Source organism: Pimephales promelas, chromosome 12 (assembly GCF_988280905.1).
Source record: "Pimephales promelas chromosome 12, fPimPro1.hap1.1, whole genome shotgun sequence".
In the NCBI taxonomy this organism is placed as follows: domain Eukaryota; kingdom Metazoa; phylum Chordata; class Actinopteri; order Cypriniformes; family Leuciscidae; genus Pimephales; species Pimephales promelas.
In genome coordinates this window covers 18,447,768-18,471,518 of record NC_142780.1, presented here as the reverse complement: position 1 = coordinate 18,471,518, position 23,751 = coordinate 18,447,768, and the positions used below count along the sequence as shown (strand labels likewise).

General features: G+C 36.0%; 5 protein-coding genes across 7 annotated transcripts in view; 1 reads left to right on the top strand and 4 right to left on the bottom strand.

The window, feature by feature from the left end:
• Positions 1-54: 54 nt before the first annotated feature.
• On the bottom strand, positions 55-4,703 carry cxcl17 (C-X-C motif chemokine ligand 17). The gene is made up of 4 exons (XM_039679646.2): positions 4,477-4,703; positions 3,183-3,257; positions 1,503-1,547; positions 55-405 (listed from the first exon to the last, which is right to left on the bottom strand). Exons 1-4 carry the CDS (start codon positions 4,538-4,540, stop codon positions 281-283), a joined length of 309 nt encoding a protein of 102 aa, XP_039535580.2. The 5' UTR covers positions 4,541-4,703; the 3' UTR covers positions 55-280.
• A 2,394-nt stretch (positions 4,704-7,097) lies between these two features.
• Positions 7,098-13,255, bottom strand: pafah1b3 (platelet-activating factor acetylhydrolase, isoform Ib, gamma subunit). Its single transcript, XM_039679351.2, has 6 exons — positions 13,154-13,255; positions 12,505-12,588; positions 12,237-12,326; positions 11,178-11,294; positions 9,137-9,259; positions 7,098-8,726 (listed from the first exon to the last, which is right to left on the bottom strand). The coding sequence occupies exons 2-6, from the start codon at positions 12,580-12,582 to the stop codon at positions 8,469-8,471; spliced, it is 666 nt and encodes a 221-aa protein (XP_039535285.2). The 5' UTR covers positions 12,583-12,588; positions 13,154-13,255; the 3' UTR covers positions 7,098-8,468.
• A 117-nt stretch (positions 13,256-13,372) lies between these two features.
• Positions 13,373-16,817, top strand: prr19 (proline rich 19). Its single transcript, XM_039679349.2, has 4 exons — positions 13,373-13,513; positions 13,765-15,167; positions 16,055-16,203; positions 16,365-16,817. Exons 2-4 carry the CDS (start codon positions 13,772-13,774, stop codon positions 16,815-16,817), a joined length of 1,998 nt encoding a protein of 665 aa, XP_039535283.2. The 5' UTR covers positions 13,373-13,513; positions 13,765-13,771.
• On the bottom strand, positions 16,200-21,381 carry tlr21 (toll-like receptor 21). 2 transcript variants are annotated; one of them, XM_039679347.2, is made up of 2 exons: positions 21,317-21,381; positions 16,200-20,554 (listed from the first exon to the last, which is right to left on the bottom strand). In XM_039679347.2, the coding sequence occupies exon 2, from the start codon at positions 20,441-20,443 to the stop codon at positions 17,486-17,488; it is 2,958 nt and encodes a 985-aa protein (XP_039535281.2). In that variant the 5' UTR covers positions 20,444-20,554; positions 21,317-21,381; the 3' UTR covers positions 16,200-17,485. The 2 variants fall into 2 exon arrangements, with proteins under 2 accessions (XP_039535281.2, XP_039535282.2); XM_039679348.2 differs by having other exon boundaries at positions 16,200-20,551; positions 21,317-21,380.
• Positions 20,693-23,751, bottom strand: part of cnfn (cornifelin) — a 30,034-nt gene continuing 26,975 nt past the window's right edge. For both annotated transcript variants that reach the window (XM_089117609.1, XM_089117608.1), the window contains exons 4-5: positions 21,902-22,038; positions 20,693-21,745 (exon numbers count right to left, since the gene is read on the bottom strand). In XM_089117609.1, the coding sequence (XP_088973735.1) occupies positions 21,656-21,745; positions 21,902-22,038 (227 nt within the window). In that variant the 3' untranslated portion in view covers positions 20,693-21,655. The remainder of the gene's footprint in view (positions 21,746-21,901; positions 22,039-23,751) is intronic.

Below are 23,751 nucleotides of genomic sequence, written 5' to 3'. Positions count from 1 at the left end.
TGTTATATATAATATTTAAACGTTATTTTCTTTATGGAATTAAATAAAAGCAAATTATTCAAACAAACTTCTCTTTTTATTGGCAACCCGTTTTATTTTTAAATGCACTTGCACATCTTTTCCAATTGTAAAAACTCAACCTCACTGGATAGATTAAATGATTTGGAATATAACAGATACAAAAGTAGTTCAGTATACACTACTTACTTTAGATATTGTGTAACAGGTACATGTATAAAACTGTGGGGACGTATAGTTTGTGTGCATAGTGACTGTGAGATTAAATCGGCATACTGCCTATGTTGCCTTTCTTCTGCTTCATGATTCCTCCAGTCAAACGTTGGCATATTTTTGATGTCGCACTTCCCTTCTTTTGGCAAAAAGCTTTCTGCTCTTTGAGGACTCCTGAAAATAAAATAAAGGAAAATGGATAGGGCTGTCAAGTGATCAAATGTTTTAATCTTATTAATTACATGATACAGCGATTAATTAATCAAATTATATCGTAAATTAATCAGTTAGGCTAAGAAATTACCACCCCCCTTAGTCCTTAAAGTCACTATTGTGTTAAATAAGAAAAGCTTTTTTTTTATTTATTTTTTTGATTCAACATTCAACAAACTTTTTGGCTTCGACTGCCATTAGGGGGAGTAAATGATGACAGAATATTCATTTTTGGGTGAACAATACATTTAATGGGTTTTTTTTTATTAATATGGAAATGAAATCTTTTTTTTAATGAAATAATAGGCTACTCTAAATAAGAAACTAAAACTGCTGTGGTGGTAAATGGCTAAATGACTAAGTCATTCATTGAGCTGATTCATAGGAATGAATTAAATGTCTCTCTTTGGGCAAACAGTTCTGCTCTGGCTTTATAGGTAGCTATCCTCGTTAACAAAATTTAGCAAAAGCAAACAATATTGCCTGAAATATAACACAAAATTAACTTCTGATTTATTAAAGTAAAATATATTACAATATCAACTTCTTGATTATTGAACTGTTGGATAAAATTAGTAGGTCTATCACATGTGCACTCATGCTATTCGGGACTAAAACAGCACTTGTGTGACGCTGTAACACAGTCTCATCCCAAGATATCATACAACTGACGCTTTTGACCATACGTCAACATCCGCCGTATTAGGGTAACCTTAAATGTTGGTTAGATGACGATCCTGGGGCGTCATCCAACTGACGGTTTACCTTTAATGTCAGTTAGGTGATGGGGTAGGTTTAGGATTAGATAACGTCATCTAACCGACGTTTAAGGGTACCCTAAAACGGCAGATGTTGACGTATGGTCTAAAGCATCAGTTGTATGACATAATGCGCTCATTAAAACCTACTCGACAGAATTATATCGTGATATACTCATGAGACAAACTCACACAGGAGAGGAGCATTTAGGCTATAGCGAGTTGCCCCAGAGTTTCACGATCTGGTCTGTTTAACGTAAATGACAAATGGTCTGGGTAAATACAGGTTGCATAACTCACTGTATTGACGTTGCAGCTCACAGGGACAGTTCTCAAATCTTCTTCCTGTGTAAAACACCACATCAATCAAAATGACAGGACTCTTTCATTTTACACTTTTGCACATGTCACGGCAAACATACTGTTAGAGAAAATGTCATATTCAGAATCAAAACTTTCATCATTAAGGAGAGACACTTTACTGGTTAATTGCTGTTGCACAAAACAATTATGTTTTCTACAGAATCGCAAGGATAAGCAGTAAACGATTGTCATATAAGGAAAGAACAATTAAAAGCTCTTTGAGACCGACAGTGAGTTGTGTATGCTATTTTCTTTAAGACACGGGGTAAATAAAGCGCGTTACTTACTTTTAATGAATTTAGCTATTATTATCTAAAGAAGTTAGCCCCAAATAATATTAGCATTTCCGCCTCAGTTAATATTGTATTTTATATTTGAATGATCATTAAACAAATACTGTTTTTTCCCCAAGCAATGTTTCACTGCAACACTGACTTGACTGCATTAAGAAGGTACAAATGGAATGCTAGCATATCCTGTTTAGTTAAAGGGGCACTATGCAGGAATCCCGTTTTTGTCGAACATCAACCCCTAGAGTCGCTGTGGAGTACTTGAACTTAACATTACTGTCGTAGATACCACTCGCGCAGAGTGTGACATGGCATTAGATAGTACACAATAGTAAATTGTGTTTCATTTGTCGTTTAATGAGTTTCTAATATATTTTGTTAGTGGTGAGAATTTTCACGTGATTAAATACATAGATCCGACAATTACCCCTATGAACTTTAATGATCCAGAGGCAGAACTTTCGCCAGGTGTGTTTCGCCAAGGTTCTAGGTTCTAATCCCTACTAGTTGTATAGTTTATTTTCCTCATCAAAACCGATTATTTATTAGTGGTTGTATTTCAAGCATGGACAAACTTTTTTGTGTATTTTGGGATTTCACCGTAACAAATATAGAGTCTCTCAGTCCCCGCAAAGGATTGAAGCGCGTGAAGACTGTGCGCGTCACAACAGAACACTGTATCCGCGCCACTGATCGCAGCAGCAACAAGCACTTCAGTTACTTGAGTTCAAAAACAACACATTTCAGATCGCCTCTTATTTAACATACGAACGAAATGAATGCTCTACTAGAGTTACCTGGAGATATTTTATTTGTTTGTATTGGTACATCCATGCCGCGAGATGTTTCAATGGGGGACATATCACACCCACAAATTCAGCTGTGCTGGTAACTTATAACAGAAATAATCGCAATTAAATGGAATGGAGATTTTTCTATACAATAACAGGCTAGTCAACATTTGAAGTCAAAACCATTCATTAAAAAATTACATAAAAATTTTTTGAACAATACTATGGATTCAGCGATTCCTCAAAATTCATGCCTTAAGAAATTAGGAACTTTATGTTCCATTATTTTGTTAGAGGATTGACGCTATTTCTTTAAATGTGCGCAGTCAATTTTCCGCTGATTCATTGTACATCAGAGTATTCATGTGTTTTATTGCATGTCAATGTGTAAAAAAATATAAGACAGGCTATTTGGGGCTCCATAGTATTTTGTGACGCATTCAAAAGTCATTTTTAAACCATTTGTGTCGATGGTGATGTCTATCTTGTAGGTTTTCAGATATGTACATCTCTGAGAGATATGTGTGTCATCTTACCACTGCAGTTGCATGTCCTGACCTGCCTTCTGGACACCTCTGGAGATTTATCTGAATCTCTCCGCTGAGGCTGGGCTGCATCAAGGACAAATATTGAAACATCAACATTATTCAAACAAATCACACATTTAAAGGAGTAGTTCACTTTAAAAAAAAAAAACTTTTGCTGATAATTTACTCACCCCCATGTCATCCAAGATTCTTTATTCAGTCGAAAAGAAATTAAGGTTTTTGATGAAAACATTCCAGGATTTTCTCCATATAATGGACTTCAATGGGAACCAAACGGTTCAAGGTCCAAATGAGAGTTTCAGTGCAGCTTCAAAGGGCTTTAAACGACACCAGACGATGAATAAGGGTCTTATCTAGCGAAACGATCTGCCATTTAAAAAATAAATAAAAAGTTTCAGTTTTATAAGCACAAATGCTCGCCTTGCTCTGTTCTGTAATGAGCATTCGTGACTCTCCTGTTCAAACTCATTCATCAAAATTTATCTTTTGAAATCCAAAAAAATCAAAAACAAATCTTTTTTCGAATCATGACTCGAAGGGTCCTAGATAAGACCCTTATTCATCGTCTGGTGTCGTTTAAAGCCCTTTGAAGCTGCACTGAAACTCTCTTTTGGACCTTGAACCGTTTGGTTCCCAATGAAGTCCATTATATGGAAAAATCCTGGAATGTTTTAATCAAAAACCTTAATTTCTTTTCAACTGAAGAAAGAAAGGCGTGGACATCTTGGATGCCATGGGGGTGAGTAAATTATCAGCAACATTTTTTTTAAAAGTGAACAACTCCTATCATAAATTTTAATAAAAAAAAACTTTTGAAATATATTACATTGCAGGATTTAAGGAATAGTTTACCCCAATATATATATATATATATATATATATAAATATATATATATATATATTGATAAATTGGTAACCAAACAGCTGATGGAACCCTATTGACTTTCATATAGTATTTTGTACTTGCTTCATATGAAAATCAATGGGGTCAATCAACTGTTTGGTTATCCAAATTCTTCAAAATATATTCTCTTGAGTTCAGAAGAAGAAATTAATACAGGTTTGGAACAACCTGACGGTAAGTAAATTATGACAGAATTTTCATTTTTGGGTGAACAATCCCTTTAACAGATGTAATTTAAATTCTAAATGCAAATACAAAACAAGCAATATATTTTTGGTTTGTAAATTTACAATGCAAAATAACATAACAGCTAAAAAACAACAACAACAAATACATATAGCATACCTTAAATGTAATTATATTAATTAATATTTTTACCTTGACAGTAGATGTTAGTGGCAATCACCAGAGCAAAGGCCAGCAGAAGCACCTGGAACTTCATCTTTCTCACAAGCACTTAGACAGAAAATGAGAAATACTGCCTAAAATAACACTTTTAAGTCTTCAAGACTCCTGCTTTTCAAGAGAACATTGTATTCAAATCTAGGGTTACACAGTATTTATATGACAAAGCTCTGATTTCTGGGTCTCAAAAGCCACGTCTGGTTATGCCCCAACTTGCTGGATAGAATTTTAGAAGTGAAGTGTGAATGACTTGTTGACAGCATTTTTTTTTTTTTTTGATGGAAACTGCCAAGATCTTTGATGAGGGTTGCCACAATTTTGCAGAATTTCAATGTCCCCTTTGTAATTCTAACTCTGATGAACCCTCATAGAATTTTTTTCTTATTCTTACCATATCACATTTATACCTTAGTTCAGTTCAAATGAAACCTATTAAGTCCAGTGCCAAATGTTCTGCATTAGATGGTTTCGCAGGAACCCAAAAGTTCATATTTCACTAAACCTTTCAAAGTCTGATAACACTATGCGGTTACAGTAATTTGTCATGAAAGAAGATTTATTTTCTTGTGAACAAGCACCTGGTCTGGGTCACATTTGATGAACAACTCAAGACCAAAAAAATAAATTCCTTAACAGCTAAATGATATCAAGCATGCACCCCTAATCAATCTTGTATTCACTCAGATTCATTAAACTGTAAAGACAGGCTGGTTAACACTGTTGTAACTGCGAAACAAAAAAGGAAATAAATATCGTCTTTCTGAAGACACTCTCAGATCATTTACAAGAAATGACATCTTGTGGACTTCTTTAATCAGAGACCTGACCTCAACCCAACTGAGATGCTTTGGCATGACCTCAGCACATGCCAAGAACAGAGCTGACATGAAACAGCTTTATGAAGACAAATTGAACAGATTCACAGATGCAGAAATCATATCTATTATTAAAACCACAAACATCACACAATTTCAAATCACATACTTAAATCCTCACTCTGCTCTGAATATTTACAGTGTGTCTGATAAATCTATAAAACTATAAGCAGACTCTATTGTTGTTGAATATGGAGATACTTTTTTGATGTCGTTTTGATGTCGGCTTTCAGAAAAGTGCCTAATGAAGAGGAATTAGATTCTACCTGTCACATGCTGACATAAAAGAAATGTTGTGCAAGACATTTGAGTTCATAAAAGAACTAAAGTACACATGGGTTGTCTCAAAAGTCACGGATTTACAGATATCCTGGAACTGTAATTCTATCTTTAACAGTCTGAATCACTCAGCTTGATATCACGTCATCTGACACTCTTGTGTACACCATAACATGCCCCAGCCGAGTGCTTGTTTTCTGATGCTTATCAGATTGTAGGTGCCAAAAGGTATTTAACAGTATTTGAGCACTGACACAATGTCAAAGAGAAACTGACTTCAATTCATTCACCTGAAGGAGACCTGTCGCCGAGACCTGACCACGTTTTCTGAAAGCAACTGGAAGTTACTTTAAACACGTGGATTAACTTCTGAATTTACACTAATTTTTATGCCTTTTTTTCTGGTTATTTCAGACTGTAAAATATCATACCCTAAAACAATTATATTAAATATCAATTCATGACATTTGTGTAAAAAAATGTATACACAAACACACACTTGTGGCCAAAAGTGCTAGCTTTCATACAAAGAAATTATAAACACATGCAAAAACAAGAACCAACTAAACATTAATAACTAATTATGTTGTTGTTATATACATTTTCCTCTATGCTTTTTGTTTCTCTTATGTATTTTTTTTTTTTGCAAAATAAACTAAAAACTATAGCTGTACTTTGCCTTTTTGTCAAATTATTTAACGTTTAATGTTTCGTTTTTTCTTCATATTTACAATATTTCAAAAAATATAAACTTTTTCCTCATTTTGTGATAATTTAATGAAACTCATAAAAGGGTCATAAAAAAATCTCAACCTTCAGACAACACTTTTGGTCACTACTATATAAATATATATATTTCCCTATAGTTCCCTATATATTTAAAAAGTTTGGGTAAGATTTTTAATAGAGCGATGGCACATTAAAATGTTCAAAAGACATTCATAATGTTACAAAAGATTTCTCTTTCAAATAAATGCTTCTTTTAAACTTTCTATTCAATTAACACTTAAATATGAACCGTTTTAATATTAACTGTCAACACTGATAATAATAGGAAATGTTTCATGAACAGCAAATCAGCATATTAAAATGATTTCTGAAGGATCATCATGTGACACTGAGGTGATGATGCTGAAAATTCTCTGCCATCACAGGAATAAATTACATTCATAAATATATTCAAAAATAAACAGTTATTTAACATTGTATAATATATAACAATTTAATTTTATATTTCTATATTTAAAATAATATTTCACAATTTTTACATGTATTTTGATCAACTAAATACAGCCTTGGTAAGCTTACATGATTTCAAAAATGCCAACCCTAAAGGTTTGAACAATGTACTGTATATTTAAAAACGCAATAACACTTCTAAGAACTAAATGTGTCCTTCATAATAAAAGACAGCTTAAAATAGAAATTCAAAACAACAGATTTGGAAGGTTTCCCAGGTTTTATTCCATCATTTTTACATGATAACTGTTTATCGCAGCACCAGACATATCTAACCCTCAGACTGGAATCTCAACACAGAGTCACAATTCCTGGAATCACTAGAAGATGATAAATGTTCACAAAAGCCCATCAAGACAAGACAGTACGAACACAAACACCAGGACAAAGCAGCAGAACAATCATACACCTTGACATTTAACCATATTCCTCAGTATTTGAAAGTGACGGTGGGTTGATTGGTTAAAATAAAGAAAGTGGTCAGTGTCTTTTCCATTCTCTGCTTATTATATACTGAGCCATGCGAGGACCACCCACACCCACACCCACTCCCACTCCTTGTCTTTAGTTACAAGGTTGGATTTTATCCAAAATGTAAATCTTTCAGTCAGATACCTCTGGTGCCTAAAGAACATTTACTTTTTTAGTTACCTGGAGGTGAAGGAAAGAATCAGAAAAAAAAAGAAAAACACTGTACAAAAATAACTGAAAGACTAATTCAATGTTTATCACAAAGAATTCCTGCAAAGAAAGTATCCAAAACAATACATCTTTTGTAATCATTTTAAAGCTACGTAACATTGTGTGAGGCACCTACCCTTTTTTCTTAGAAAAGAGACTAATACGGGCATTGACAGAGAACAAAACCAAATTAACCCATATCGTTCCTTTCAACAAACAAACAAGCAGTTTCCAACATATGAAGAGCCTGCTTTCGAGAAGTCTGCTGTTTCCAACACAAGGATCAAAAGGAAGTCTTGGTCAATCAAACCATGATAGCAGCACGCAGCCCTTATGTACACGTCAACAACCTCTACTCATCACCATTACACTGCAAAATAACAGGCTTGTTCATATATGCAGACTTTGTAGCGCACTAAACATTTTGCGTAAAGATAATAAATCTGACGACATTTAAAGGGATAGTTGAGCCCAAAATGAAAGCTCTGTCATTATACCTTCAAGTCTAAACAAAACACAACACAGGGGGCCTGTAATAGCAATATATTTATAGAAATGTATTTCTATAAATATATTGCTCTATATATTTATGCTAGTCATATGATGTTTGGAACTACCTGAGGAATGGCATGACAGTTTGCATTTTTGGATGAACTATCCCTTTCTGAAGTCTCTTAAACAAAATCTATTTTTGTAGTAACAAGGAAGCTGTAATGCATACTGACGGGAAGCATGTGTTGATGTGTATGACATATACGTGTGTCTATTAAACAGTCATGAGTTTTCCTCGGGGTGTTTATATCTCAACAAGGCTCTAATTGTAGAGCATAAATGATGAGACATCCGTTATTTCACAGGAAAGGGTGTTTATGCTATATTTTGTGTTTGCGTTCATGGAGTTTGCTTATCTAAAAGGGATTTGATGCATTCATGCAAGGGCTGGCACACCCTCTGGTAGGCCTGCGGCGTGAGATGCAGATAATCATACATGTCCTGATGTGCGATGGAACCATCGGACTGAATAAACCCAGGGTCCATGTCCAGAAAAGAGACATGAGACAGAGACGCTACCTCAGCCTGAACTTGAGCATTCACACTCGCGTTACGCTCCCGAAGAGGGTTTGGACTTTTACCTCTTGGCAGCAATCCCTAGTGGTGAGGAAAGAAAGAGAATTACCTTCCAATAGGTGCAATAAATTTGAACCTTTTAATAAGACACCAATATCTATAAGGTATTGATAATGTTTATGAAAAAGTGAGATACTACCGTTTTTATATGTCAACAGGACAAAAAAGGAGCATTTTGACAATGGTCAAAATGATTGAATATGAATAACCGTTTCAAAGGTTCTTGTATAATGTTTGTTTGGGAATATGTTGTACCCTTTGGACAGTTCTATTTTTGTTACTTTTTGTTTCTCTGTTGCCCATTTCTCTCTGTTGAACAAGTCATAATGGCCAAGCACTGATGGAAATTATCAAGACTGGAATGAATTAAATTATTTTCAAAATATGAAATAATGTTGTGACAAAGAGAGGAAGGAGCTGAGACAACTAACCAAAACAAGAGTGTGAGCATGAGGAAGCTTCTCATGGATCACGTTGACGATGGCCATGATGCCTCCAAGAATCTGCTCTGGAGTGTGACCATGATTATTAGTGCCCACCCACAACACCACCACCTGCAGACCAACAGACCAAATAAGACATTAATAACTGTTTTTTTTTTTTTTGCTAGAAGAGGGTCTTTAAGTTTGTTTTGTCAATTAAGTTTTTCAGATGTCTAAACAGTGTCACCTGTGACCATTTTCCTTCATGTTTCCTTAAAATAAGGGATCCATATGCAAATGACTCACTTCTTAGAAAGAATTCAAAGATGTACAGACAGTATCTGGGCCACCTTGCATAAGTTGAAGCTCCACCTTAATTCGTTGAACTGCTTGGTTTAAAAAGTCTCTTGACAAACTCTGGTTTAACTTTGAATAAATCGATCAGTTTGCAAAATGAGAAATAGATATTGATATTGTATTAAGATATTACATGTATATTTAGAATAGATATATTGATATTTAGATATTGTAATAGTAGTTTTATTAGTTTCGTTCAAGAATGAATATGCTGCTTTGAATGGATCAGTGAATAAATGATTCTTTGACTTACTTGTTAAAAGGTTTGAGTTTCATAGAAAAATATCATACATATTTTTTTTATTAAATATTTAATTTCATATTTCTATATTTAAAATGTTACATTATAAAACTAATTTCATAACATTCTCACAACTCTAAATTAAGTGTAAATACATTCAAATAATAATATAATAATAATAGTAATAATAAATAGTAATTTCTGTATCACAACATTTAGTTAAAGGTAAAATATGTAGGATTTTGCAGTAAAGTATCCAAAAAAAAAAACACTAGGCCAATGTTACATGTTTTGTTTAGTTGATTACTTACAAGATCCCCAATGTATCCAACTATATGTAAATCGTGAGAATTTGGTCATCCAAAATAAAAGTATGTGTTTACATAATATATGTGTGTGTAGTGTGTATAATTAATTTGTATATATATACCCACACATGCATGTATTTATTTAAGAAAAATGTGTTATTAATATATCAAATACTTATATTTATATATATAATATTAATTATGTATAAATATATATAAAGTATATACATGCAAATATTTCTTAAATATACTGTATACATTCATGTGTGTGTATTTATATATACAAATTAATTATACACACTACACACACATTGCCCATCCCTAATTATAACCAAGGATACGGGGCGTGTGAGCAGGGGTGAGGGAGTCTCACCCCCGAGTCTGCGCAGTACGACTCGGCTCGGCATGGCTCGGTTCGCTTTCGCTCGGTTTGCTTTTCCACTGCAGTTAGTACCGCTTCAAAGTGGGTGGGATTATAGACTGACCATTTTAGCTTATCCGCTCGCTCCTCTGCAACAAACGAGAGGAACGTCTGCACTTCGTCCACTGACCACGATTCAGCCATTTCTTTTTTGGAAGTTTTCCTTCTTTCTTTTTTCTTCAAGCAAGTCAGTCAAGTAGTTTTAAAACAGGTGCTACAGTGGTGGCTGTTACTGGCAATTTAAATCTAGCGGGTTTGATGTCTCGCAAATACAATGACGCTGGTAGTGACAATTCTGTCTGACTGACCAATCAGTGATCTGCAGATCATTACAAAAATGACATACTGTACGTTTAATTTACCAATTCCAGCATAATGCCAACAACGGAAAAAATTAATTATTAAATTGTTTGTTGTTTTTGGATAAAAATTCACTAAAATTAGATCTGGTGTTACTTCATTAAGAGTCACTTGAAAAGTAAAGAACTCTAAAAGAGTTCAATCTATCACAGGCCATCAAAATATGCTTCAGTAATAATGGATTCTGGTACAAGGGGTATAAAGGAGGATCTTCACCCGTTAACAGAAACATACGAGTTAGACTAGAGTGCCTTATTCAGACGTAAATAAATATGAAAGTAATTTAAATGTGTTCTACAGTATGTAACTAACTTTTTAATGTATTTTTTATAGTAATTGTTATAGGGGTGCCAGGTCATTTACCTTTGGGCTGATGTGGTCCAGTTCTCCATTGATGAGTCTCCAGAGTACATGCTGTGTAGCATCTCCACCAATCCCGAAGTTCAGTGCATGGAGAGGAGAAAACAGTTTTCGCCAAACCTGCCAACATCAGGTAAAAAGAAACCTAGCATTGTGGATTTGTTGCTTTTTCTGGTAACACTTTAATTAAGGGTCTAATTCTCGCTATTAACTAATTGCTTATTCTCATACATATCACTAAGATATTTGTTGTTTATTAGTATTTATAAAGCACATATTTAAGACTTATTCTGCACAACATTTTCTGCATCCCTTAATCCCACCCAGTACCTAAACTTAACTGTACTAACTAATAAGCAGTATCAGTATAGTTTTAATTAATGCCATGTCAGCATCTGTGGCTATCTTCATGGCAAAAACTGAATTACAAAAAACAAGTTACATCAATACAATAAAATGAAAAACAAGCAAACAAAAAAAAAAGCATTTATTATTATTAAAACTTTTTAACATTAAAATGTTTAACTAATAAGCAGTAGAAGTTCATTAAGGCAAAAGTCATAGTCAATAGTTAATGGTGAGAATTGGGCCCTAAACTTAAAAGGGGGGTACAACGGTGTTTCATGTATTCAGAGTTGTTTACAGTGTTAAAGATAGCTTGCTGTAGTCATTGCTGCTGCTGCTCGTCTTTAATTTCAGCCTTGGGATCTGATTCGGAATCAAAAATGTATTTCTGAATGGGATTGTTAGCCATGGCTTGTTTTGGGATGTCACAGCTTCCAGACGCTCTCAACGCAAAAGCTATGCGCGCTCGTGATTATTTAGCCCACAAGGCACACCTCCACCCACTCATTTTTCCCCAGAAAGACTGTAAAGCCTATCGTTCTTTTATAAATGTAATAAAACTAAAGAATTTTTGGAGATATGAAGGATGCAATACTTCTCTATAGGTACTCAAGATTAACAAGAGATTGACTTACTGAGTGTTTCAAATAGTGACTGACACTAGAGTGTTTCTATCAAATATTAATGCTGTAATGTTAGTTGATACAAATGCTGTACCTCAAACTCATGCAGAAGCTGGATAAGTGAATCTCCAATAAACAGAACATCAGGCTCTTTTCCTTTACTGTCCGATACAAATCGATTGTGCTGCACAGATGAGAACACATAAAAATGACATTATGATTCTGTTTGCACATTAGAGAAGGTGCTGGATCATTTTTTTTTTTTTTCTTTTTTTTTTGACAGATACATCAACACGATATATTAGCAGTCTAATAGGTACACTAAGGTTGTAATATTGTTGTATATTGTACTAAAGAACCACCAGTGACATCCATCGGCCATCTCCCTGTGTGTCCTGACAGGGGGTGGGTGTGGCTGCAGGGTTAGAATCTCCACTCATTACTTCCTGGGGAACGACATGGGGAGATGAGTTACATTTCTTCTAGCGTTAAAAATGGATCCTCCTCAATTAAGCCCAAACAACATTTGAGATTATACAATTCTGACCACAATGGTGTGCAATAACATGCAAAACATTAAATTAAAACAAGAAGTTGTATTATGGTTGGTTAGTTTATGTACTTTGTACGCATCCTATCCGCATGAAAAGCAAAAACACGGCTACATTTTCCCACAGCTTTACTAGTTTGTTGCTATTTTTGATGAAGTTTGCATTGCAGTAGCTCACAACCTAGCTGATGAAAAAAATAGCAGCTTATAAATAACAATTGGTTGGACGTTTGAGTATTTCAAAAAGTTAACGTCTTAAAGATTATAAATGAGCTAAAAGTGTTTTTTTAACTTAGCAGCTCACATAGCTAATGTAGCACTTAGCATGCAGATGTCTCCATTTAGAAGAACAAGGCACAAAAACGCGTTAAAACAATGCGTAATATGATACTAAGTATTTGCAATACATGTTAGCCCTTATGTCGATTCACAATCATTTTAAGGATGGGAAAAGTCGTTACCAATAAATGTAAGCACAGCCGAGTTCAGTGTTCAATCAGTCAGCCAGCCAGCGGTCAGCTGCCAAACCCCGGAAGCAGGAATATCGAACCAGGCATTACTGGCAGATCGCCGAGAACAGTCGACTTATAAAATAGCATAAAACTTTACAAAAGCAAAAAACTGGTCATTAAATCTCCTTCGTTTTTGTTTTTAGTTTTCAGTGGTTCCAATATATGTCAAACTTTAAAACATTTTACTTAATAGCCATTTCCTTTGACCGAAATAGTCTTTGCAGAGATCTGCATTTGATGGTCATCTTTCGAAGCACGTTGCCAAGCAACGAAAAGTGAAAACCTAACGGCCTTTGGACTCAACTACAGGTATACCGATTTCATGTGGTGGTTTGATAATATATATGTATTATATGTCTATTTGATAATAAAGAAATCAAAATTCAACCGTTGAAACACAAAGAATGTTTTTTATTTGATGTATGCTGTTGCTAAACCAGTGTGGTGAACATAACCACAGAATTAGCATGGGACTACTAACACAGATTGCTTAAATTATTGAAATACATAACCGACTAACGTTATTTATTTATTTTTTTATAATAACGTGTCTTTTATAGTTTCAACATGAAGATAAGCCAGCAATCCTGCAAAAGCTTTCCACATAAACACAGCTTTCAGAAGACATCCAACAAGTCTTCATGTCATTCAGCCAATGCTGTCCACAACTGCAAACCGTCATGCAGCAGCAGCATGATTACAGATGTGCATTGCAACTCATCACATAAAGTAAGGCGTCTTAAAACCAGGAAGGAAAGGAATCAGATTCGAGGTCAGGAGAGAAACCGGTCTCACGCATACAATCAGCACAGTAGAAAGGATGGCGGTAAGAAAGCACAGTGCCACCACATCCATCCACTGTCGTGTTCAAGAAAAGAGAGCACATTCTTCGCTAAGCCGTTAATTCCCCGAAAGCCAAGCATAATAACTGAAGGACGCCTTACCGCCATCCGAGGCCTTTTCAGCCATGAGGTTAGGTCGATAGATATTGAGAGGCTGGTGAGCGACCAAATAAAGAAAGATAAGCAGAAAAATGAGCAAAGAAAACAGTCTATGACGCACATTACATCACCGCTATCTCCTCCAGTAACGTTACCTAATTCAGACCAGGACTGCGCTCTCGATTTACAGGAACCACTCCAGGAACAAGAAAACAATATGCCGCCACATGTGAAGAGGAAGAAGAGTTCAAGAAAGGAGCTTATTGGAAAAAGCACTGGTATTCGGACTAATAGAGGAGACGCAGGGCCTATGGGATTAATTAGAGAAGATGGGAAGTATGACAGAAATGCCGACATCAGGAAAGTAGATACTAGTAACAAAACAAGGCAAGATAGTCCAAGTAGACCAAGAGAAACTGAACACATGGTTTTGTCATCCTTAGAAAATGACCCGGTTCTTCAGTTATGCTCTACTCCAGTTGAAACCAATGATAATAATTCTGAAATTTCACAAACAGACATCAAATCCCATGATGAAGCATATCAAGAAAATGGCATTATGAAGAGTCAAATATTTGAGAAAACTTCTACAATGATGGAATTCCAAAACATGGAAGCTCCACAAATGTTGGAAAATCTGCAAACTTTAACCTCTCTATCTGAACTGGACCCTGGGGCTGGTCAATTGGCAGATAGTGTCAAGCAGAGGGAGCAAATGTCAAATTCTTGTAGGAAAGCAGTGAAAAGGCTGGCAAAGCGTTTGTGTCAGGCTTCAGAGCTCCATGTACCAAGCCATCGGTGTCCCCTGCTGGCCGAGTGTAGAGAGGTGCTAATGCAGACTTTACAAAAAAGACATGGCTTCCAGTTAGAGCACAACCTGTATAGGCTACACTCATTCTTGAATGGGAAACAAGCTGCCTCTCAGCTCAGCTCAGGACAGAGTCATAAAGATTGTTCATCTTTTAGCTACGCAGTGGAGAACGAGGAAAGGTGTTACAGCAGGAACATGGAGATTTGGCCAGGTATGTCACAAATAACATTTGTGGTTCAGTGACAGGTAAAAGTTCCTAGAAATGTAATCTTTGTATTTAGGTTGCTTTTCAAAAAACTTTTAATCTATTTTCAACAACATTTTCAATTTAAAGCGATGACAATTTTCAGTATGAAATAACCGATTTTTTTTTTTAATTAAAGGTCAAATTATTTGTTATTGTAACATAATTATTAACCTCGAAACAGACATGATATCATTCCTGTTTTATTTATTTATTTTCCTGCATGCTTCTGCACATTGGTTGCACAACATGAGTTTTATCAAATGTTTATATTTCAATGGAACTGCTTTGATGCTTCATTCTTTCTGATAAAAATAATAATTAAATATAATATACCAAACTATTCAAGGTTTTTTTTTTTTTGTATGGTTATAGGACAGATGTGCAACTCTGACATTTATGACTTAATGCACCCAAAAATATAACAAAATTAATTTTAATTTAGAAAAATAAAAACATATCATTGAAGAGGTTTATTCAAATCATTATGGCCCTGTTTCACAAACAGAGCTTAGATTAAGCCAGGATTAAGCCTTAGTTCAATAATGGCATTTAAGGAGCTTTTATAAATGTGTCTTAGACAAAAAACATTACTGGTGTGCATCTTAAGACAAAACAATGATGTTGACATATTTTAAGATATGTCAGTGCAGGTATCTTTCAGTTAAAACAGGTCAAACATTCATTTTTATTCTGGGTTTAGGCTTAAGGCTCGTCTGTGTTATACAGAGGGTATATGAATCAATTGCATTTTTATATCCTGACAAAAATGAGTGTCATGTCATTAACCATTGTCTCATGGTATAATATTTGTGTACATGAAAAAAGTTTGAAATGACCTCTCTGCTTCCTAGACAGTGCCATACAGCACGATTACGTAGCAGAGGAATTTAGGCTGGACTTGAACAGAGGAGCTTCCACCAAGAAACAAAGGATACAAGAGTGGAACACATCTTTCCCTCCATTCTCTCTAGAAGAACCACAACAGTCACACACAGACATGGTGAGTCAGTGAAATCAGACACAAAGTTTAATGTCTCAAAGTTTAAAGTCCAAATAATACCAAAGTTGTCGTAAACTAGACTATTAAAGAGGAAAGAAATTTTTACTACTTGCAGTTCAGGGCTCTATGGATATTTTTTGCATCTGAATTTGTTTGGTCAGTCTTTGCAGTTTGACCAGGATTGCTTCAGAGCTCAGCATCATCCCAGCAGACACCTCTTTAACCAGAGCCAGACCTTTACCCAGCATGCCGTCCCTTTACTCAGAGCCCCCACCTGGCTTGATCATTCTGTAAACTCCTATTCCCAGCAGCAGACACTGAGCACAGGGAAGAGTTTGAAAAGTATACATTTAGATCCCTCCAGAATCTCTCAACAGTGTCCAGAAGAGCCATATTTTGGAGGATCCAGATTCTGGTCCCCTCAGCAGCGAGTTCAGGATGAAAGAGAAAGATGGGCTCCCTTTTCATTCTCAGCTTCCTATCTCTCAGAGGGCTTTAAGTCCGAGCCCTTTTTTCAGTGTCCACGTCCATCTAACACATCCAGGTCAGACTGGCTTGGTTTGACTCAGTGTCCCAGGTCAAACACACCATTTTACCCTCCTCTTTACCTGTAGAAAAGACTGTTTGCCATGGCTAATCTCATCTTATCATCATAGGTGATGCTGTGCTCCAACTATCTTCTTACTGTCGTTGTACGAGTAAAACATTTTTTCTTTGCATTACAGATTTACCTTTTTATGTTTACAAAAATTAAAAAGACCATCACCTCTACATGTGATTTGTATTTGAGAGTTTAGAGTACTTACATTATGATTTCTCTAATATATTTGTATATACTTTGTAACACTGGTAGTAAAAGTGACTCTTTTTTTTCTTCATTATACTGTAAAAATAAGATTTTGTTATATCCTTTTAATAAAGCAGTACAAAATTAACATTTGGTCATCAAACTGATTTCACGATTTTAGTTTTATATCTGCTAAAATATCTCGTAGTAAAGTAAAATATAAGAATTCAATTTAATACTCTTGTAAAGTAAGTAGATCATAGTTATTGTAGCTGTTGAATTTATATTTATTTAATTATATTATTTAATGCATTTTCATTACATTTTTACCACAAAAGCCTAATAAAAATTTAAAATACATTCTGGTAAGTTTGTATCTTTTCCATTATTATTATTATTTACATATTGTAATATATGCAGCCTGCAGAATTTATAGCCTTTTATTGAATTAAATTATATTAAACTTATATTATAAATGTGGTTTTATACATGTAGTCAGGGCATCAGGTAATATACTTCCTCATCTATTGGTGTCTGATTCACAAAATATTCGGTTTCCTCCATGTTTTTCTCTTGTCTCTTCTGAGCATTCTCCTCCTTCATCTTCTGCTCCTCTTGGCTTCCAGTGTTGCTGCTCCTTAGAGCTCTCTTTAACTGATTCCAGAACAGTTCTTTTGCACTGCTTGGATCAGAACAATTTAACCCTGGCCATTGCAAATAGGTCTTTTTGAGCATGACCTTTCTCATACGGTGATAAGTGGACAGTTGCCGCTTTGGTATAGGCTCCAGAAAGACCAGCAAAAGCACATCCTGCATTTCCTGAAAGAGACGATAGCTGGCCAGCTGGATCTCCAGTGAGCACCATTCACTGCGAAGGAAGCTTTGACTGACCACACAGATCGTTTTACGACTTCCATACACAGCAGCCACAATGTTGTCGACAATATCGCGGCCCAGTTCGAAATCTCTGTGGTGGAGGCAGAGCCGAAATGAGGAGCCCTCGAGATTCGGCAGCAACTGTTCCATTACCCAGTCTTCATCTGCTGAGTTGTAGGACACAAAGGCGTCATACTTGTATTTCTCTTCCTGGTCCCTTAAGCGACGCCACTGTTCTCCAAACCATGATCGAAACACATAGTAGCCGTACTTAAACTTCCAATAAAGTCTGACGTAGAGAAATGGTATTAAGGTAAATAATATTGTGAATGTAAAAGTTAAGGAAAAGAGGTAGAGTTCTATGTCCAGATAACACACATTAGTATCAAAGTTGTGAAAATATGAGCCTGGATGGTCTTGGCATGTAATATTGTAAAGATATGGAAATTGGAGTCTCTTATTGCTTACGGTCCAGTTCTGCAGATCAGTATTCTGGCAGCCACAACTGAGAGGACAACTGCGCATGTCAATGTATGTTAGATTGGTCAGATTGTCCAGTAAACTGATGTCCAAAGACGTCATGGCGTTGCGATTCAGATGTAGAGTCTTTAGTCCTGTCAAATTTCCAAAGACCTCTTTTGTAAAAGATTTAATCCCCATGTTCTCAACAAATAACATTTTCAATTTTCGAAGGTTTTTGAAAATACCAGGTTTGAGTTGGGCGATCCCGACACACGAGTCGACTAGAGTTAAGAACTCCAAGCTTTTTAGGTCATCAAATGTTTCATCACCAAATCCAATGATATGGTTGTTGGTGAGGTAAAGACTTTTTAGAGAAGTTAGACCCCGGAAAAACGCACGGGGCAACAAGTATATGCCATTCGGTTTCTGCGCATCAAGTTTCAGGTCGAGAAGCCTCGTCATATTAATAAATGGCGAGAATGTATGCTCTTTCAAATACTGAATGTGGTTATCCTGTAAATCAAGCACCTGCAGGGTGGCATGAAGTTTCCCAAAGAGATGGCTATCAATCATATTCAGACGATTTCTATCTAAATACAAATTGGCCAAGCTATGCAGCCCATCAAATGCATGTGGCTTCAGCTGAGTGATCTTGTTCCCGCCTAAATCTAAAATGCTTAAATTTGACAGAGAATGAAAGGTATAGTTGAAAATTACAGCTATTTGGTTGTTGCGCAGGTTGAGAGTCTTCAGGCTGGTAAGATCTTCAAAGCTGTCGTTGTAGACATCGGTCAAAAGGTTGTTGTCGAGACGAAGTGTAACAAGATCTTTGAGTCCACTTAAGGCTTTATGGTCCATATAGGCAATTATGTTTATATTTAGCTCAAGGTTTGTTAATTTTGGTGTGTTACTGAAGGCAAAAGGACTGACCTGTAGAATTCGATTGTATCGATAGCTTAGGTTTCTCAGGCTGTAGAGCTTTTCCATTTTGTTGCAGGACTTCAGGCTTGTCAGATGGTTATGTTCTATTTTGAGACTTTTCAGTTGGTTTTGACCGTGCAGAAACTGCAAGCAGCCTGTTGTTTTCATTTCGTTTCGTGAGAGGTCCATTACATCTGTGATATTGGGGCAATGATAAAATGTGGTGTTATTTAGAGTTCTTATGGAATTGCCCTCGAGGAACATGTTAGGTATGGGTTTCTTTTTAAGGTGACGTTGCAGAAGAGAACACAGATCAGACAGCACAGAAGAGTTCTTCAGTTTCAATCCAGAGAAGTCGATGCTCCACGGTTGTACATTATGAATAAGAAGCTCGCTAGCAGAGACGTTGGTAAAGCGCAAGCGCAGGTACGTTATATTCTCCAGATTCAGGTCCTGAAAAGCCTCGAATGATAACTTTTTGTTGTCTGAGAAATCTAGCACTTTCACATTCATTAGGAAAGACTTGTCACATCCTAGTTTGTATAGTTTATTATCACTGAGGTAGAGTGTGGCAAGCGACTCTGGCAGACAGTGGGCGTGATGCAGGGTGGTAAGCTTGTTAAAAGAAAGGTCCAGTTGTATCAAGCTGGACAGGTTTGTTATGCATTCAACCAAAGCGGAAAAGTTTTTCAGGTAATTCCGACGTAGGTCGAGAATCTGTAGATTTTTCAATTTGGAAAACAGGAACATATCAGTATTATTAAGTTTGTTGCTTCCCAGGAGCAGCTGTGTGAGGTTATGGAGGTCACTGAAGACATCACGGTGGAGAGATGATATGCTATTGCAGGAGAGATTTAAAATCTGAAGTTGATGCAGATTATTAAAAGCATCTTTGTGGACTTCAAAGATATGGTTAACGTCAAGTACAAGAGAAGTAAGATTGGACAGATGATCGAAGCTTCGGCCTCGAATGGATGTAGTGTTACAGCGAGAAACTGTAAGGTTTGTTGCTGTCGAAAACACATCTTGCACAATTGTAGAAATGTCTGGTTCGTGACTTTTAATACATCTGAAGGTTTTATGGTTAGAATCTGGGATCTCTATGCAGCTCCTGAAACTGTAGCTGAAGGCAAGTTTAAGGAGGCAGAAAAATACCGCCTTCAGGATCAGTTGGCGGCATGCAGAATCTGCCATGTTTTTTAATTCCACTTTACTTTTGCCCTCCTCAAAGACCAACACTACGAGGTTCTTCACTCAGTATGAGCTGCACCTAATCCAATATTGACAGTTTAACACAGCCAGCTGCTACAAAAAAGAAGGGAAGGTTATAATCAGTTTAAAAATAAATCTGAAATAAAATTGTTACATATTGATCTGTAATGCTACTTGTCAAATTGACTTTTTTCCTTTTTCGTAAATGTATTAAATACAACAGAAACAGACTGCATTTACAGACTGTATTTTCTGTATTTATTTTTATTTGTTTTCAGATTTATAAAATATCGTCAAATGTGAAATACAGGCAGTAAAAAGGTAGATACAAAAACATTACTCCTAATATCAAATTACATCTAAACAAACTTCTCTAATGTATTCTAATCCATCTCAGGTGACAATTTCCCACTTCTCAGACTCTTTTTTCCCCTTTTTATTTTTACATCAACTTCCTTAAAATCGTAAATAATACAGCAATAATATATTGAAACAAAAAAAAACATGTTAAATAAAATATCTGTGTAAGTTTATGTAAATGCATGACACTGCATAAAACTACATAAGTTTCTCTTTTTCACATGTAACCATTTGCTCACGATACTGATGTTATACAAAGGCATAAATCTTGTCATGGTGAGCAAAGTAGATAGAGAGCGATGTAACATGTGAACAAATTGTTCTCTTTAGCATGACAAATACAGAAACAAAATCTCTGACTATTTCAAAAACCATCAGCGATCAATCCTAAATAACCCAAGATCTCATATCTTTCATTAATTCATTTCATCATGTTGACTATTTGTCATTTGAACATTCCCTAAATATAAACAGAACCTTAATTCAGTACCTTACCTTCATTAAATTGTTCCCGATTATTTTGACTATCAGTTGTTTGAACTATCATAGCCATTCTCTCTTTTAAACAGGAATAGAAAGAGGAACCATAAGCCCGAGCAAAGAAGAACAGACAATGGGACACAATGCCTGATCCATTTACTTCGAATTTGCAGTGAAAGTTTGTATACTTAAAAAAAAATGTAATTAAGGATTGATTCGTAATGTTAAATCACATGTAAGGGTCATTTAAATGATATAGTTTGGAATATTCTATTAAAAAAAAAACAATTGAAAGAAAAAATCCAGCCATCTAGGCATTATTAAATAGACAATCTTCCCTTCATTTTCTTTAAATTAACCTCTCGCCTTCTGTTCTCGAGCCATCTGACACAGTCCACAGAAAGGACAGCAGGTCATAATCACCCAGTCATCACAGACAGAGCCCTAAAGACAAAAAAACACTTACTGCAGTGCTATTCTTTGACACCAGCATTCTTAATGTCATGAAATGATATAGATATCAGCAGAAATTTCAACACCACATCAACATCAGAAAAAGCAATAATCAATACTGAAAATATTTGTTATTGCATGGCCTACATTAATACGATATTTGTCACGGATGCTGGTTCTCAATGCAATCATAGCTCCAGGTAGGAAAGGCAAACAGCAGCTGTCACCATTATCCTGTGCCACCTTACAGCCCAAGATGCAAGGAATAAATGCCCCACACAGACCTGAGGAGCAAACCAGTGTCAGAAGAATTCACACTTTTATTTTTATTTTTTTATTTTTTCTCAATATGAGGCCACTTACTCGTCAAATTATTTGAAGAGATAGTTCATTCGGATTTACTCATCCTCTATTTAAAGGGACACTCCACCCTTTTGCATTAAGCTTTCCATTGTTCGAAACCCAGTCATACTATTGAATGGTCGTGCAAAACTCTCTCATTTTCCCCTGAGACGAGAGAAATCTGCTATTTACCTTGTTCACTTCCTCATACAATGACGCAAAAATTGCCCATAGGGGCCTGGACCTAATGCGCTAACAGACCTATCACAGATCAGTGCCAGTGCATTTGATTTCACCGGCAGGAACTTTTTGAAAATATGGACGAAGGTACTGAATATGCAGACGGATGCATTATGGGATTATGCTGCGTTCAAGTCCTCCTGGGAAGTTCGTACGTACGAGATGGGAAGTCGTGTTTACGACGTGAGGTGCGTTCAAGTCAGTTTCGTCGGAGCAAAATGGTGGTGTACTTCTTTTAATGAATTACACGAAAATATAGCAAGGTTTGTTAACTCTGCTATCAAAAAAGTGAAGAACAAAGAATGCGCATCAGGTGAGTTTTTATTTTTATGTTTTTTATTAGCTTATGAAGCCAATGTAAACTCTATCATTAGGTATAATTTTTATATTACAATGATATCATATTTTGTGTAGAGAGCTTGCTTTATAAATGAAAAAGCCTTACAATGTCAATGAGTAAACATTGAAATTCAATTTAAAAATTTACCGTCAACAGACGTTGAATGAACGTTTCTCACTGACACGCCCCCAACTCAGATCGGGGCTTAAAGAAAATCCCGAGCTCTCCACTGGTATTTACGACATTGTGGTGGCGGTCAAATGCGCTCAACTCGTAATTACGATCTATACGAGATGACTTGAACGCAGCCTTACACAGTGTCAGCCATCTTTTTTTGGAAGCTAAGCTAGCAGGCTCTTGTTCTGCAGAAAGCCGAGTCCTCTTTTTCCCAGACATGTCCGGCCGTCGATGTCCGGGATTAAGCTTTTGCTTTCTACAGTCGCCATGCATTGTTTACATGTACATCTTTTGTTTCAAACTAACTGAATTCATTCCGATTGGTGATTCTGAATGTAGTGTTTACATGAACGCTAAAAAAAGTTTAGTAAAGTTTAGCAATGTTTTAACATTGCTAAGAAAATTCCCGCTCCTCCGTGAGAGATATGATATCGGTAACGTCTCACAGGTGTCGCTCATCAGTAACCACATCACCGGCCTCGCATCGTTCTCCACACGGCCCTCCCCAGATAGCAAACTGACATTGAATCAACGTGGAAATGTGACATCGAAACAACGTTGATCTGACATTGTTTTGCTCATCGAATTAACGTTGAACCAACGTCAGACGCTTCATTCTTTCAAAACTAACGGAAAATCAACTTGAAATCAACGCGTTGTTTCAACGTTATGAAAGCAAAACAATTTTCGATTTCATTTAGCTTTGAAGAATGCCGCGTCTGACGTTGGTTTAACGTTAATTCGATGAGCAAATCAACGTTGTTTCAATGTCATGAGAGACGTCGTTTCCACGTTGATTCAATGTCAGTTTGCTGTCTGGGTCACTCGTCCTGCACAGTAAACATGATGAATGGCGGCTGTAGAACGCAATAGCCGAATCCTGGACAGTTTGGGCGAT